This window comes from Andrographis paniculata, unplaced genomic scaffold (assembly GCF_009805555.1).
Source record: "Andrographis paniculata isolate CXL003 unplaced genomic scaffold, ASM980555v1 Contig18END, whole genome shotgun sequence".
Classification (NCBI taxonomy): Eukaryota; Viridiplantae; Streptophyta; class Magnoliopsida; order Lamiales; family Acanthaceae; genus Andrographis; species Andrographis paniculata.
In genome coordinates, this window is record NW_026137468.1 from 1,548,679 (window position 1) to 1,563,649 (window position 14,971).

Below are 14,971 nucleotides of genomic sequence, written 5' to 3' on the forward strand. Positions count from 1 at the left end.
AATCATAGGCCATTTATATTTTACATATGACAACATATATTTACAATATGGACAACATATTGATATCCTGTATACATCATATATTAATGCATCGTCAGGAAAACACAATATGCTTCGACGATATTGTAGAGTCACCGATTCTGATCCAAACTAGAGGTTCGGATGCTCATCGATTATGTGAACATAAAACCACGTCATGACATCCCGTCAATTATCAAAGTCGTGATAAATCCCTACTTTTGCCCCACGTTGAAATACTTTAGATATTCAATTTATTATTTAGATATTTAATTTATTGTTTATAGTAGATTTAGTTAATTTAGATTAAAGGGAGTGTATTCAATATAGATTTTGTAGGATTTTGTTGGACTTTCAAAATTTGGGTGTATTCAATCTAACACTTTTAAAAGTCTTTTAAAATCTAAAGGTATTCAATCCAAACTTTTAAAAGTCTTTTAAAAATCTTGAGGTATTTAATCATCCATAGACTTTGAAAGTCTATGGATTTTAATGGAAAATTGTGAAATTTTTGTATAGAAAAAAATTTCTCCTGATCATCACAGATTTCGATGGATTGTTAAAATTATTATTATTATTATTATTATTATTATTATTATTATTGTTGTTGTTGTTGTTGTTGTTATTGTTGTTGTTGTGATCAATAATATCATAATATTTAATACTATTATTATAATTTTTTATAAAAATAAAAATTTAAAATTAAAATATATTAGCAAATTATTATGAATTTTTTTTAAATATATATTTTTATATTATAAATATAATTTTAGAAAATATTATTATCACAATAAATATATATTATTGTCGTCTTTTCGTTTCAATTATTGAATACACTATATTATCATTTACGATAACGGTAAAATAGATATTTAAATATATATTTTTTGTTGAACCGTTAATTTATATTTATTTATTTATTTTAATATTTTTTTAAAAAAAATCGTAAATTATATTTTTTTATTTTATTTATATACGATATTTACTTTTTATGTAAAAATATTATATCAATAATAATAATAGTAACTAATAAAGTAATATAAAACTAATTTGATATATTGAATGATAATATAATACTAAAATTATAAAATTAAAATCAATAATTTAGAATAGTATTACAGATGTTAGAATACTTCTATATTATTAATACTTATATATTATTTATTAATATTAAATATTATTTTATTAATAATTATTTATTATATTTATAAAATTTGTTGTTTGATATAAATTTATATAATTAATATATATTCATAAAAAAATTATTTTACAATCCAATAAAATCCATATAAATCCATAAATAATTCAATCAAATCCGTAGAAATTCATCAAACTCAACCTAGACTCTGTGGATTTTCTAAATCCACGTAAATTCATAGACTTTTTCAAATAAAAAAAAAATCCATTAAAATCTCAATTGAATACACTCCCTAAGATTTGATAATATTTTTAATATAATTAAAAATAATAATAATATTTTTATAATATAATTTAAGTTGTAAGATTTGTTAAATATTAATTGGTACAAATTTACTTTTTTTATTTTTTCAAATGACTTATAGTGATTTTCTTTTGTCAAACTTTACCTAATTTGTACTCCCTCCGTCCCAGATACCATGTCTACGTTGCCGTTTCTGTCCGTCCCACATACCATATCACTTTCCTTTTTTTGGAAAATGATTACACACTTTAATCTCATTTTAAATTTTTTAATTTATTTTATTTTTTAATTTTAATTAAACTAATTAGTTATCTTAATCTTAATTTATAATTATTTATATTATAGGATAATTATTTTCATTAATACATTTTTAATTATCTACTAATTACACCCCTCCTAAAATACCGTATTTACAATGTAGCATACACTGTATTTGGGACGGAGGGAGTATTATTTACTAAAAAATTTTGTCCTAAATTTATTTATGGTAGACTTTGGCTTTAGGGTCTTGGTTTAGGTTTTAAGTTTAATTTGAATTGGAAAAATGAATTCTCAAGTCCGATTTTATTATTATTTTTTTTTGCTATTAATTTAGTATATATATACATATTTCGTCTCAATTCTATATATTCATTTCACTATTTTTGTTTGTGTCATTAAAAAATATTTATTTTTATTACAATAAAAATAATTTGTATATAAATACTAAATTACTTTTAATTTTTAAAAAATATTTATCTCATTTGTACAAAAAAAAAATATTAATATTATTTTACCCACTTTCACAGTAGAAACTATTACTTATTATTTAATCTATTGAAAAATAAATAAATGTATACTTTTAGTTGAAATAAAAGGAGAATATATATTTTATAAAAGAATATTATCTTAATTTGAATTTATTAAAATATTTATTATAATTTAGATATTTTATTACAAAAAATATATATTTAACTATGAAATTATTGTTAAAATTGAAAGCAAACATTTTCTTTCTTGAAAACTTTATGGAAAAATATAAGCACATGTCGACGTGGCCTCAGGAAATCCATGCAACAACGTGTGTGGTTAATACGATTGTCCAAATTTCGATTAAATAGTTAGAGGCGACACCGATCTTTATCAAATTAAATACTAATTAATAATTTCATTCTGTATTCGTTTACGGACATATGCGTTTACTTATTCTACCCCCAATAATGTATTGACCTTTTTTATTATTATTATTTTTTTTTTATATGGATCAATCACCACTCGTCATTTGTATTATTAAAATAAAAAAGAATAATACTCTCTTCGTTTTAAAATTATAGTCTGAGTTGTATTTAGCATGATATTTAATAAAAATTGATATTATATTGGTAGTGGATAAAAACTACATGTAAAAAACTTTTTTACCCTTACGAGTGTATTAGTGTAAAAAGTAGTGGCAGTTATGTAATAATAATGAAAAAGTAATGGTAGTTTTATAGTGATATGATTATTTATATAAATGAGACTTTTATTTTAGGATGGACAAAAATAGTAAACAAGACTATTGTATTGGGACGGAGGAAGTAAAATATAAAATTTAAAATAAAAAATTAATAAAATAAATTTAACAATACATATGACGGATGGTGATTGATCGATATAAGAGGGACTCAATACATTGGGGTAGGGTAACTGAACCACCGAGGAACCTATGTATATGCTTATTTGCTTTCAACTTTTTAGTTTTATTATTTCAATTTTAAATTTTAAGTTTGAATAGTATTTGAATATGATATTTTATAAAATATATATATATTTAGGTAAAATTGTATAAAACTCACATGTGATTTGACAAAATTGCGTCAAGTTTTTTATACTTAAAAAACTGCATCAAACTCCCTCGTGATTTCATAAACTCTCCGTCTAATCCCTTGACCATTCTTATTTAACGGTGTTTGATTTGCATGCGCTCAAACTGTGAATGAGTTTTAAAATTTTTATTTTTAAACCCTTAAAAATTAGAAATATACTAATTGTTCTTATATTTGGCCTAAAAACATAGTAAATATATTCAAAAATAGTTGTTTTCTTCGATAACTAATTTTTTTTTTTACAGTATATTGAGCCTAAATATAAAAAAAAATGAATATATTATGTATAATATTTTATAAATATGAGAAAACCTCGTGCAATTTCTAAATTATAAGAGTATGATATCGACTTTTGGGATTGGGCCAAGTGAGACTTATAAAATGTTGAATTTTCTTCGAATCTTTCAATGTGGGAATCCCAACAATTATCCCCTCATATATTCTATAGATCCGAGAGCAAGGGCTTCCCACCACCACAACCAATGTCCGCTACCATCCAGTCCACTTCATTGTCGGACCAGGCTCTGATACTATTGTGGGTTGAGTCCGCACGGATTTATTTTTAAATTTCCTCCAAAATGTCTCGTACTAGTAGAATTTATGTGAAATTTATAAAATGTTAAATTTTTTTCAAATCTTCCAAAGTGAAACTTAAATTTGCAATCCAACAGACACATTATTATTATTATTATTATTGGCGCAAATCATGTGTTTACCCAATCAAATCATCATAGTGCTATTTTAATGGAGTCAAGCATATCACTATATATTTTTGCATAAGCGTGTTATAAGATATTATATGTTGAATTATAACATAACATCCGATGAATTATAATATAAAATATACTGTATCATAAATATATTATGATAGTACTAATATATATTGAATACTTTTGATTTGATATGTTGATCTGATCAAATTAACACCAAATTAATTCGATCGAGTCAACATCAATCCGCAGCTTCTTCTTCTTATGATATTACAAAACAATATTGAAGAACAAAATTTATTTATTGAATGAGCAGTGTGCGACTGGCGGTTGCAACCACCACAGTGAATAGTAGAGAAAATTCATGGAACTGAATGTAGCCGCTAGATGTACCTAACGGCAGTACTCTTGGCGCCAAAAATTATAGGCGAGTCCTTCAGTAATAAATTAATTAGGTGTAACCGCCTTTCCGCTTCGTAGCACCGCCCTCTCCCCACGCCTCTCTAGGCTGTGTTTGTTTAAAGGTTTGGATTTTGAATCGGGATTTGAACAGTAAAAGTTTTGAATTTAAATAGTTGTATGATGTAATATAAATATGTGTTGATGTGATGTCTTAAATGTAAAATTGATTGTTAGTATAATATAAAAAATAAAAAATAGGTGTTTGATTTGATATTTTTTTTTTAAAAAAAAGAAATGAAATAGTATATTTAAAATCCAATCCCCAAACAAACACACCCTTGTAGTTTCTACATTTATTTATTTATTTATTTGTCTGCCCAAAAATATAAGACCACCTACAGTCGCATAATTCTTTGTGGCGCAAATATAAAATTTAAAAATATAAAAAAAAATATGGCTTAGGAGAATGAGAATGGATTCGTGACTGTAAAATCATATGTTCAAATTTCGATTTTTTTTTTTTTTTTTGAATCATGTCAAAATAAAATATATGGGCAAGCAAACCCACAATAAACAAACTTAAATTTAAATAAGTTTATGAACTTAAAATAGTAATACAATGATGAAATGAAATATTTATTCTAAGAATTAAGTTAATATTCCCTAGGAATTTTTGAATTTGATTGGAGATCCATTTACACAATGTAAAACTTATACATATTTAAAAATAAAATATTAATGTGCTTCATAAACTATAAAATAATTGTTGAAATTGTGGATTGCATTATGGAAAAGTTTGTCTTGTAACTGTTTGGTTAGAGACTTTTTATTATTATTATTATTAATATTTTTAAAAATGATAGAAACATGTAGTTGGATCTAATATAATAATTTGCAAATTAGACTAAAATAAACTACATTAAAAAATTTATGTGGAATAGATTTGACTAAAAAAATATCAATAGAATTTGAAGTTAGAAGTTTAAATCTATAATATTACAGTCATAATTTCACTTACTACATCAATTCCATCACTCTCTGTGACTAGAATTTATTAGTTACTTTTGTAGGAATATGAAAACAATGAAAGTTGTTTTTTTTTTTTTTTAATTATTATTATTTTCAAAGAAATTAGTTTCAATTTTTTCACTGTATAATCATTATAATTTTATATAAAAAAATACAATATATATATCGTAGAACATTATAGGGAAAGTATTATTCAAACAAAATAATAGAAAACCCTGATAAAGAATGTACCATCAATCATAAATTGAGCCCCAAATGGACATTTAAGTAGTCACCTATTTTCAACTTTACAATTGAATAGCAATCCTATATGTTTAATTGTCCTCTTAATTAAATAAGTGAAATAATTTCTCTTGTACTCCCATAAGATTCATATGGATAAATTATTGAGAATATACTTAAGGGATGTCAAACGGTGCAGGTTAGCTAGGACCCGCCCTGGACCTTATCTTAGTGGAGAGGATGTTGTTACACATTCAAGATCAATATGTCATATATATATATGTATATATACAAGAAACACACGAATTAAACCAAAGAACTTAAAGAATTTTTTATTAAACGAGAGCAAATGCTCGGACTCAGTTTACCCAATCTAATATCGATCCCAACACCTACTGTAATGCACAATAACGACCCAAACACAACCGGCATCCACGGAAACGCAACAAACATGCGAACCAAATCACGATCTAACGAAAACATCAACGATTTAAGCATAACTCTTTGCAACAGACAATCTAATCAATATACTGTAAATGAATGCTCGAAATCATAAATCAAAATGAGGAACAGCCTCAGCCCAGGCTGTTTACCGAAGTACTCGGTCGAACCAGTCGAATCGTCGGACAAATCACCAGAGAAGACCCAAGAAGATCGCTGAAAAACGTCGTCGCAATTAGGGCTTTTCAGAGGGAGGATTTGAGAGTCGGGGAGAGAGAATGCGAGAGTGAGAGTGAGAGTCTGTGTGTCACACAAACCGGCCCCCCCTGCCCCTTTACATATAAGCCACTGAACCGGACCGGGTTCGGTTCAGCTGTGGACCGCCGGTTTCACAGAAGACCGGATCTGGTTCGGGTTACTGGATCCGGGTTTCAGATTGTGCGGTTTTGTGTATTACCGGCCTCACTTGTCGTTGGCCAAAAATAACTCCACAGAGGGTTCGGATCTAAAAAAATTTGGTTCTGGGCGGGTTACGGATTTTGAATTTTAAATCCAGCTGGATTCGGTGCGGATTATGAGATTTACTATAAACCCGTCCTATCCTGGACCCGGGTCTGAACCCGGATAATTAATAGTTATTATGATCTATTTATATTTTTATATAATATAAATTATATTATTTAAAAATTTTAAATATAAAATACAACCTTAATTCTAAATCAAATTTATTTTCGGATTTGTTTCTTCTACAATTCTCTTTATAATTGGGACTACTGCTGACCGTCATCGCTACGAACTATTGTCAATATTTGATTGTTCTTATTTTTAAAACTATAATTTTTGGGTACTTTAACGCATATTTTTTTTAGTATTAAATAATTTTTTAAAAAAATTATTTTATTTTTTTCTTAAAAAAAAAAAACAGATTTGTCGGGTTGGACCCGAACCCGGAGGGTTCAGAGCGCTACGGTCCTAGAGCCGGGTTGAAGTGGGGCGGGGCGGATCTTGAGTCCTAATATTTTCTAGCGGGACGGATCCCGGGGCCTGCAAAACCGGTCCCGTTGACATCCCTAAATAAACTCATAGTTAAAATAGTTGTATTTGTATTAGATATGCAAGAATTATAGCACATGCTTATATTCAATATTATAAAATGAAAATAAAATATAAGCAAAACAATTCTACTTCCAGACATCTAAATTTATGCTTACCGGACACGATTTTAAGAAAATAGGTTAAAAAAAATAAATTGTAATTTAAATGACAAACGAAAAAAAAAAAGAAAATTGAACATAAATAAGGGAGGCATAAGCAACTCTATTTGCACATTTTTTAAAATCATTGTTCATTCATAGTAATTTTAAAATGTCAACGGTATTTTTTTTTATAACGTGGGAATCTGTAATCGCTATCCAAAAGTGCGCACTGTATAACATAACACATAAATAATTATTTATATAAGTATAATTTTTTCTTAGCGGCGTCTACCGTGGTGTGCTGTTTGAGAACACAATATTATTACAGGCATGGTATTGTATATGTTAATATAATATAAATACAACACATATGAATAAAGAATACATGTTATAATCTCAACACCACACATTAATACTACAGACAACACATTGTATATGTTAATATAATACATATACAACACATGAACTAACAGTACATATTATAGTTTCGTACAACACATATAATACAACACACTTATTATTATTAAAAAATAGCACATATCTTTATTATTATAACAATCTGTGATGTGTATAATAAGAATGTGTGTTGTTTATATATATATATATAGTATGATTTGAAAAATCATTATAGTGCTGCCATCCCCTTTTTTCTTATATTGATATTATATCAAATATTTAATTTTTTATTATTCAAAATTTCCCAAAAATCCAAACCTTCATTTTAAATGGAGCCAAACTTTACTATTATTATAAATTTCTCAATTTTTTTCCCAAGAATTCCAAAACTCGTATAAAAAATAAAAACAAAAAAAAAAAACAAAAAAGAATAGCTGAGTTTAAATGCGGTCTGTGTATTGCATACGTGTAGGCATAATTTAGGTTCCTTAAAATTAAATAAAAAATTAAAATTAAAATCGACTTGCATTATATATATACGCACACACCGTTTCATAGTAGAACTACCCACCGCAGTGGAAGCTCAGTATTAAAATTAAATTCATTCCAAATTCCAGATAAATTTACATGTAATGCAAATGCAAATGCACATGCAAGTGAGTGCGGATGTGCTGATATGCACTGCGTTATTAGGGTTTCTCTGTTTGTTCCTCCTCCGGAGGTTCCACGGCGGCGATAGGGGGCGGCGGCTGCCGCCAGGGCCGAAGCCATGGCCGATCGTCGGAAACCTGCCTCATCTAGGACCAAAGCCTCATCAATCGACGGCGGCGCTGGCGCGCGTGCACGGACCGCTCCTGCACCTCAAATTAGGATTCGTACACGTGGTAGTGGCGGCGTCCGCCGCCGCGGCGGAGAAGTTTCTGAAAGTGCACGACGCCAATTTCTCGAGCCGGCCGCCGAACGCCGGCGCGAAGTACGTGGCGTATAACTACCAGGATCTGGTGTTCGCGCCGTACGGACCGAGGTGGAGGTTGCTTCGCAAAATCTGCTCGCTGCATCTCTTCTCCAACAAGGCGTTGGACGATTTCCGCCATATCCGACAGGTAATTAGCTAGCTCCTTCCGATCCTCCATTTCCGATTAATTAATCTTCCGATCGTTCGATTAGCCGGTAATTTTGCAAAACCTAATTGAATTTGAATTCAAAAATTGAAATTACTCTTCCATGCTTATTGTGTGAATACGTACGACGTACCTACCTGATCATTTGCGTGAACTGGGGGTTGAGAAACGTGACCAGTAACAAACAGTCATAGTAGTCAAGAATTCACTTCGAACCAATTTTATTTTTAACTTCTTCTGCTTTCGAATCAGTTGTCACAGATCTGCATTAAAGTTTGGTGATGTTGATGGTTACTTGAATGATCTTCGACACACAAAGCACCAGATGGCATCAATGAATGGTGATGTCCACAAATCTGGTGCTGTTTTCGTCTGTTATACTTACTCAACCCAAGAAAAAAAAGTACTTCCCACCGTGTTATAAATTTATACTCATTTTATTGAGTACGAGTTTTAAAAATAAATAAATAAAAAAAAAAAATCTTTTTATGGTAAAAAAAATTTAAAAAAAAATGAAATAAGAATAAATTTGAATGAAAAAAAAAAAATTGAATAACAGATAAAATATTTGTTATTTTGATTTTGTTTGTCAGTTACATATATCTATATCTACATGTACATCTACATCGATATATATATATATATAGATATTCATTCCTCATAAAGAATATTTTATAATTTTATATATTTATAACAATAACACAATATTTCAAAACATAAAAACATAAGAGTACTACTTTTACACATTAAATATTACTCTCCCTATTATAAAAAATTATGTCCATTTGTCTAGTAAAGAATGTCCGGTGGTAGTATAAGATGGAGTCGTGACCGTGAGATTATGAGTTTAAACTCTCATGTCTCATTGTTGATTTATGTTTTATAATATCCAAAAATAATAATAATAATTTAACAATTCAAAACAAGATTTTATTTTTTTAATATTACTAATACATTTTTCCAAACCTAATATAAAGAACACTTTTTCACTCTTAAGAAGTTTGTAGTAAAAAGTTAGATATTTGATATAATATTTTGTAAGAAAAAATATCTGATGTATTAATTGTCATGTTCTTTTATAAAAAATATTAATATTGATGAATAGTATCGAAACTTTTAAAAAGGTATATATATAAATAAAGTCTAATATCCTTTATAATTTTTGTCAATTTTTTGGATTTGTAGGAAGAGGTAGGAATCCTCATCCGCGCTCTTGCAAACGTACAAGGAACCCCGGCATACTTAGGCCAAATGATTAATGTGTGCGCAACAAATGCAATAGCCCGTGTAATGTTAGGGCGACGAGTGGTTAGCCACAAATGCGGGGGCGTGGATGCCAAAGCTGAGGAATTTAAAGCCATGGTGGTCGAGCTCATGGCATTGTCGGGTGTTTTTAACATTGGTGATTTTATACCACCGCTCGAAGGCTTGGACTTGCAAGGAGTGGCCGCTAAGATGAAGAAACTCCACTTGCGTTTCGACGCATTCTTGGCCAAAATACTTGACGAGCACAAGATGAATGACTCTAATCATGTTACAAGACATGCCGATCTCTTGAGCACGTTGATCTCTTTGAAAGATTCTGGTAATGCCGAGGGAGGCGGGCTTACCGACACCGAGATCAAAGCATTGCTTTTGGTAAGTTTTCTTGCCTTCGGAATCATCGTTATAATGTAAAGTTGGGTATCTTTGGCGTTGTGAAAATTTTTTAAGAAAAAATATGTTCTTTTCTTTAAAAAAAAAAGTTAAACATCACATTAAGTCGAAATTACTAGTAAAAATGTCTCATATTTAGTAACGTCACAATTGAATTATTGACGCTTTGGAATAATATCATCCAATTTCTTTATTAATTTACTTGTAAAATTTTGGTTTTGAATAGTAAAATTTTGAATTAAAATAATTATGTGATGTGATATAAATATGTATTAATGTAATGTTTCGAATGTAAAAATTAATTTTAGTGTAATATAATAAATTAAAAAATAAGTGATTAAATTGATATTTTTGGAGAGAAAAAAAATTGAAGTAGTAAAAGAGAAAACATAAACAAACTCTCATATGTTACTTTTTCTATACATGTGTTTCTTGAATGCAAATGGACTTTAGTGCAGACTGATTGAAAGTGGCAAATGCAAATAATATGCCATCGTGTAGTGCTCATTTTCTCATGTGTTTTTTTCAGTCGATTTTTTAGTTTAAATAAAAAAGATTGTATATATATATATATATATATATTTCTTTTTCCTACTTATAATGATTGTATCATCTAAATGTGTGAGTCGAGCTAATGGGAGCAATTTTGATCAATGCAGAACCTCTTTACTGCTGGGACCGATACGACATCGAGCACTGTGGAATGGGCTATAGCCGAACTAATCCGCAATCCAAAAATATTGGCGAAAGCTCAACAAGAACTCGATGCGGTTGTAGGAAAGGACCGTCTTGTGACTGAAGATGACTTATCCCAATTAACATTCCTCCAAGCCATAGTCAAGGAAAACTTTCGGCTCCACCCATCAACCCCGCTTTCTCTTCCAAGAATTTCGCAAGAAGATTGTGATATCAACGGATACTTCATCCCAAAAGGCTCTACGCTTCTCGTAAATGTTTGGGCCATAGCTCGCGATCCTAATGCATGGGTCGATCCACTAGAATTTCGGCCCCAAAGATTTTTGCCAGGCGGAGAAAGGCCTAATGCCGATGTAAAAGGTAATGACTTTGAATTGATCCCTTTTGGGGCCGGCCGAAGAATTTGTGTGGGGATGAGCTTAGGGATACGTATGATCCAATTGCTTACGGCAACACTGGTTCATGCTTTCGACTTTGAATTGGGTGATGGGCTATTGCCGGAAAAGTTGAACATGGAGGAGGCTTATGGACTTACATTGCAACGGGCTGAACCGTTGATGATTTACCCGAAACCTAGATTACCCTCTCATCTTTACAAAGATATATTATAATTATCTTAAATTTAAATTTTAGAATCAAAATTTAATAATAAAAAAAAAAGTTTCAACTTTGATAAAGTATTGTATTTTCTAAGTTCTTAATGTATTAATCTTTTTGCGTATCTTATTGTTGTCTTTAATATATTTGAGTTATTTTCTTGTGACATTCAATATTTTAGCTAATATTACTAAGTGTAAATGTAATACTTCGGAGTAATTATGTTGTATTAATTTAGATAAAATAAAAAATAAAAACAAATCACTTGTGACATGTGATAAATGTAAAAAACAAACAGGCAAAAATACACCATATAAGTATATTTGGTTTTAAGTTTGGAGTTAGTGGAAGTTAGGTTTTAAATAATGAATATTGTATAATTGTAAGTTAAATATATATTGGATTAAAATTAAATTTAAACTATATTTTTAAGATTTTTAAAAATAATATATAATAAAATATATTTATTGTGAATATTATAATATAAAGAATAAAAATTTTAACACAACCCTTTCAGTAAATTTTAAGGGACCTAAAGGCTAATATAAATATATGTGCGTGTGGATGTAGCAGAAATCCAGAAGCCATACAATAGACTTTCAAGATTCCAGAAATCCACAAACAACTCCATCGTCTCTGCAATCTCCATAGCCCAAGGTTTTGGCCAGTTTGTGTACTTGAATTTGACGATCGGTGAGTCTCCGAACGGTTTGTTTGGATTTATGTCGGTTCTGTAATTCGGTTGAATTCGACGGATGCCAAACCCTAACATAACCCTCCCGATCGGTTCGCCGCAAAACACATCGGATTCTCCAGTTGGAGGACAAATTGCGAGCATTTCAGAATGGCAGAGCTCCGCAGGCGCTTCTTGTGGCGGATTTTGGCGCGACGCTGCTCTGATTTTATCTTCCGCTTTGTTGGTGCTGTACTTAGGGTTCCAGGCGAGGCGCAATGTTAGGAAGCTCAGCCACCGCAAGTCTTATGTTATGATTGCGTATTATGCTCTTCTTTGGGTCTCGGCGCTTCTGAATTTGTCGTGGTCTCTTCTCCAGGTAGAATATGCTGTTGTATGTGTTTGTTTCTCTTTCACGGATTTTGGCTATGCTTGTTTGAAAATTGAAGGATTAAACATATGCTTATACTGTGAATTTCTTAGAATTTGAGGAATTTATCGTTTATTTGGCTGTTTGATTGTAAATGGACTTCTTTCATATTTGAATCGTGTTTTAGATTATGATTTCTGATTCTGACTTTTGAGGAACTGTTGTATATGCAGGATTGAGGTTTTTTTTTTTTTACGTTCCGATGAATTTTGAGTTTCTCTGATGATCTGTTGCATTTCTTGATGAGTTCTGTATTTTGCATATTTATGAATGTATTGGTGAATGGTATTTGCAAATTTGGGAGTTTTGAAAAAATTTGGGAATAATAAAAAGATAACATTTGAAGAAATGTTATGTGAGAGAAAATTGTATTTGATGTATGATCTTGAAAAAATTTTACTGTTGATAAATAGTGTTGAAAGTTCTAAAAATGTCTATGTAAATAGAGCTCAAATTATTCTGTATAAAACTGCATTGAAATTCAACTAGCTGCCTTTGCTGAAAATGTTTTTAAAGATAAACATTTTCTTGTATCTATATATCGTATCTTTTTATCTTGTTTGCGCAATTTCGGCCTATTCTTTGATTGGGATTACCGAACCTTTTCATAGGGAAAAAAAAAAGAACCTGCTGTATGAAGGTTGATATATGGCTACTATCATAACATATCTATTGCTTTTTCGATGAAAAATCAGGGATGGCAATGCGCATCTGGAAAGGCAGTTGCATGGAATGTATTGTCGTTATTCACAGAATGCGGAATGCTAACCTTAGAAATTAGCATAGTGGGATTCCTACTTCAAGAAAATTATGCAAGCGGATTGGATGCCCTGGCGCACACTTTTGTAATTTCAGGTTCCTTTGTAGCTGTTGATATACTTGTCCAGGTATTCGATTTGCTCTTCCCCAATAGCTTCTATAAGTATCTATAAAATTTCTATACAAAATATTACATCTAACCAATATTTCACTCAAAATTGGAAGTACAAAAACACACGCACGAAAACACCAAAAGAACAAACCTAAAGTTAGGGGAGTTCTTTATCTGATGAATTTAGAACTGCTTTAATATTTGCGATGAATTAACATTATTTCATGTGTATTCTACGACAATATGAGATTATGTTTTGTCTGTATGCAGGCAATCCTTATATTCGGATTTGGAGTACCTCTGTTAATTAGTGCAAACGGTGCGCAATGGGGAAAGTGGAGCATATTGTTTATGCATGCTTTGGTGCTCACATCAGTTTATTGCTACATACTGTTCGTTCACTATTCGAAATGGAGAGATAAGCTGCCGCGTGAGTCTTGGCATATTGTGTTTATTTATTTATTTATTTTAACTTTTCGTTTGACCGCTGCCTTGGGGATCGAATGCTTACAAAATTCACAAAATGCAGCCAGGCCATCGTTCTACAACTATGTCGTCGTCATGTTCATATTAAACATTGTAGATTTGTTTGCCTGTGGAATGGCTGGAATCGGTTTCGGCTTTGGACTTTGGTATTTCTTATCTTGAGCTATCTATTTAATGAGATACTTAATTTACTATCCTATTGGAGTATTGACACCGAGTAATGGCTTGCTGACTGTCAGGTTGTACGATTTTGTACTGATATGTCGACACTCTCTGTACCTCCCTTTCCTATATGTAACTTTCTTGTCCGATTTCTTCCAGGTAATTCATGTCGTATTACTACTCTATTTATAGTATTGAATGATTTTGCTGCATGGGTAATAAACGTTTGAGTCTTTTGCAGGAGGAAGATTGGCTTTTGGATAATGCATATTACTCGGAAATGAAAGATGCTGGTTTCTTTGATACGGATTGGGAATAGACAACTTCGTCAAATTGGAATAGGATGCGACACAGATGTATGTAAAGCGTTATTATTATTATGTAGTATGCCGTAGTACTGTACATCCGTTGTGATCTGATAACAGTAGCAATAGTAATAGAGTTTGAATTGCGTGTTGAAAGTCATTTTAGTGTTGTGCTGTTGAACTAAATAAAAATTTTACCAAACGGCATGAGAAATGTGCTCGTAAAAATAATACACTATATCGACGCAATTGCACAATGTTTGTGTGATGAGTAT

The 14,971-nt window shown here is 30.4% G+C and overlaps 2 protein-coding genes across 2 annotated transcripts; both read left to right on the plus strand.

Annotated features, from left to right (window-relative positions):
• The first annotated feature begins 8,277 nt into the window (after positions 1-8,277).
• On the plus strand, positions 8,278-11,893 carry LOC127240258 (flavonoid 3'-monooxygenase-like). The gene is made up of 3 exons (XM_051258826.1): positions 8,278-8,802; positions 10,006-10,458; positions 11,136-11,893. The coding sequence occupies exons 1-3, from the start codon at positions 8,332-8,334 to the stop codon at positions 11,781-11,783; spliced, it is 1,572 nt and encodes a 523-aa protein (XP_051114783.1). The 5' UTR covers positions 8,278-8,331; the 3' UTR covers positions 11,784-11,893.
• Positions 11,894-12,334: 441 nt separating this feature from the next.
• Positions 12,335-14,970, plus strand: LOC127266417 (protein CANDIDATE G-PROTEIN COUPLED RECEPTOR 2-like). Its single transcript, XM_051296662.1, has 6 exons — positions 12,335-12,821; positions 13,568-13,759; positions 14,014-14,173; positions 14,273-14,375; positions 14,469-14,550; positions 14,633-14,970. Exons 1-6 carry the CDS (start codon positions 12,525-12,527, stop codon positions 14,708-14,710), a joined length of 912 nt encoding a protein of 303 aa, XP_051152619.1. The 5' UTR covers positions 12,335-12,524; the 3' UTR covers positions 14,711-14,970.
• Position 14,971: the final 1 nt, after the last annotated feature.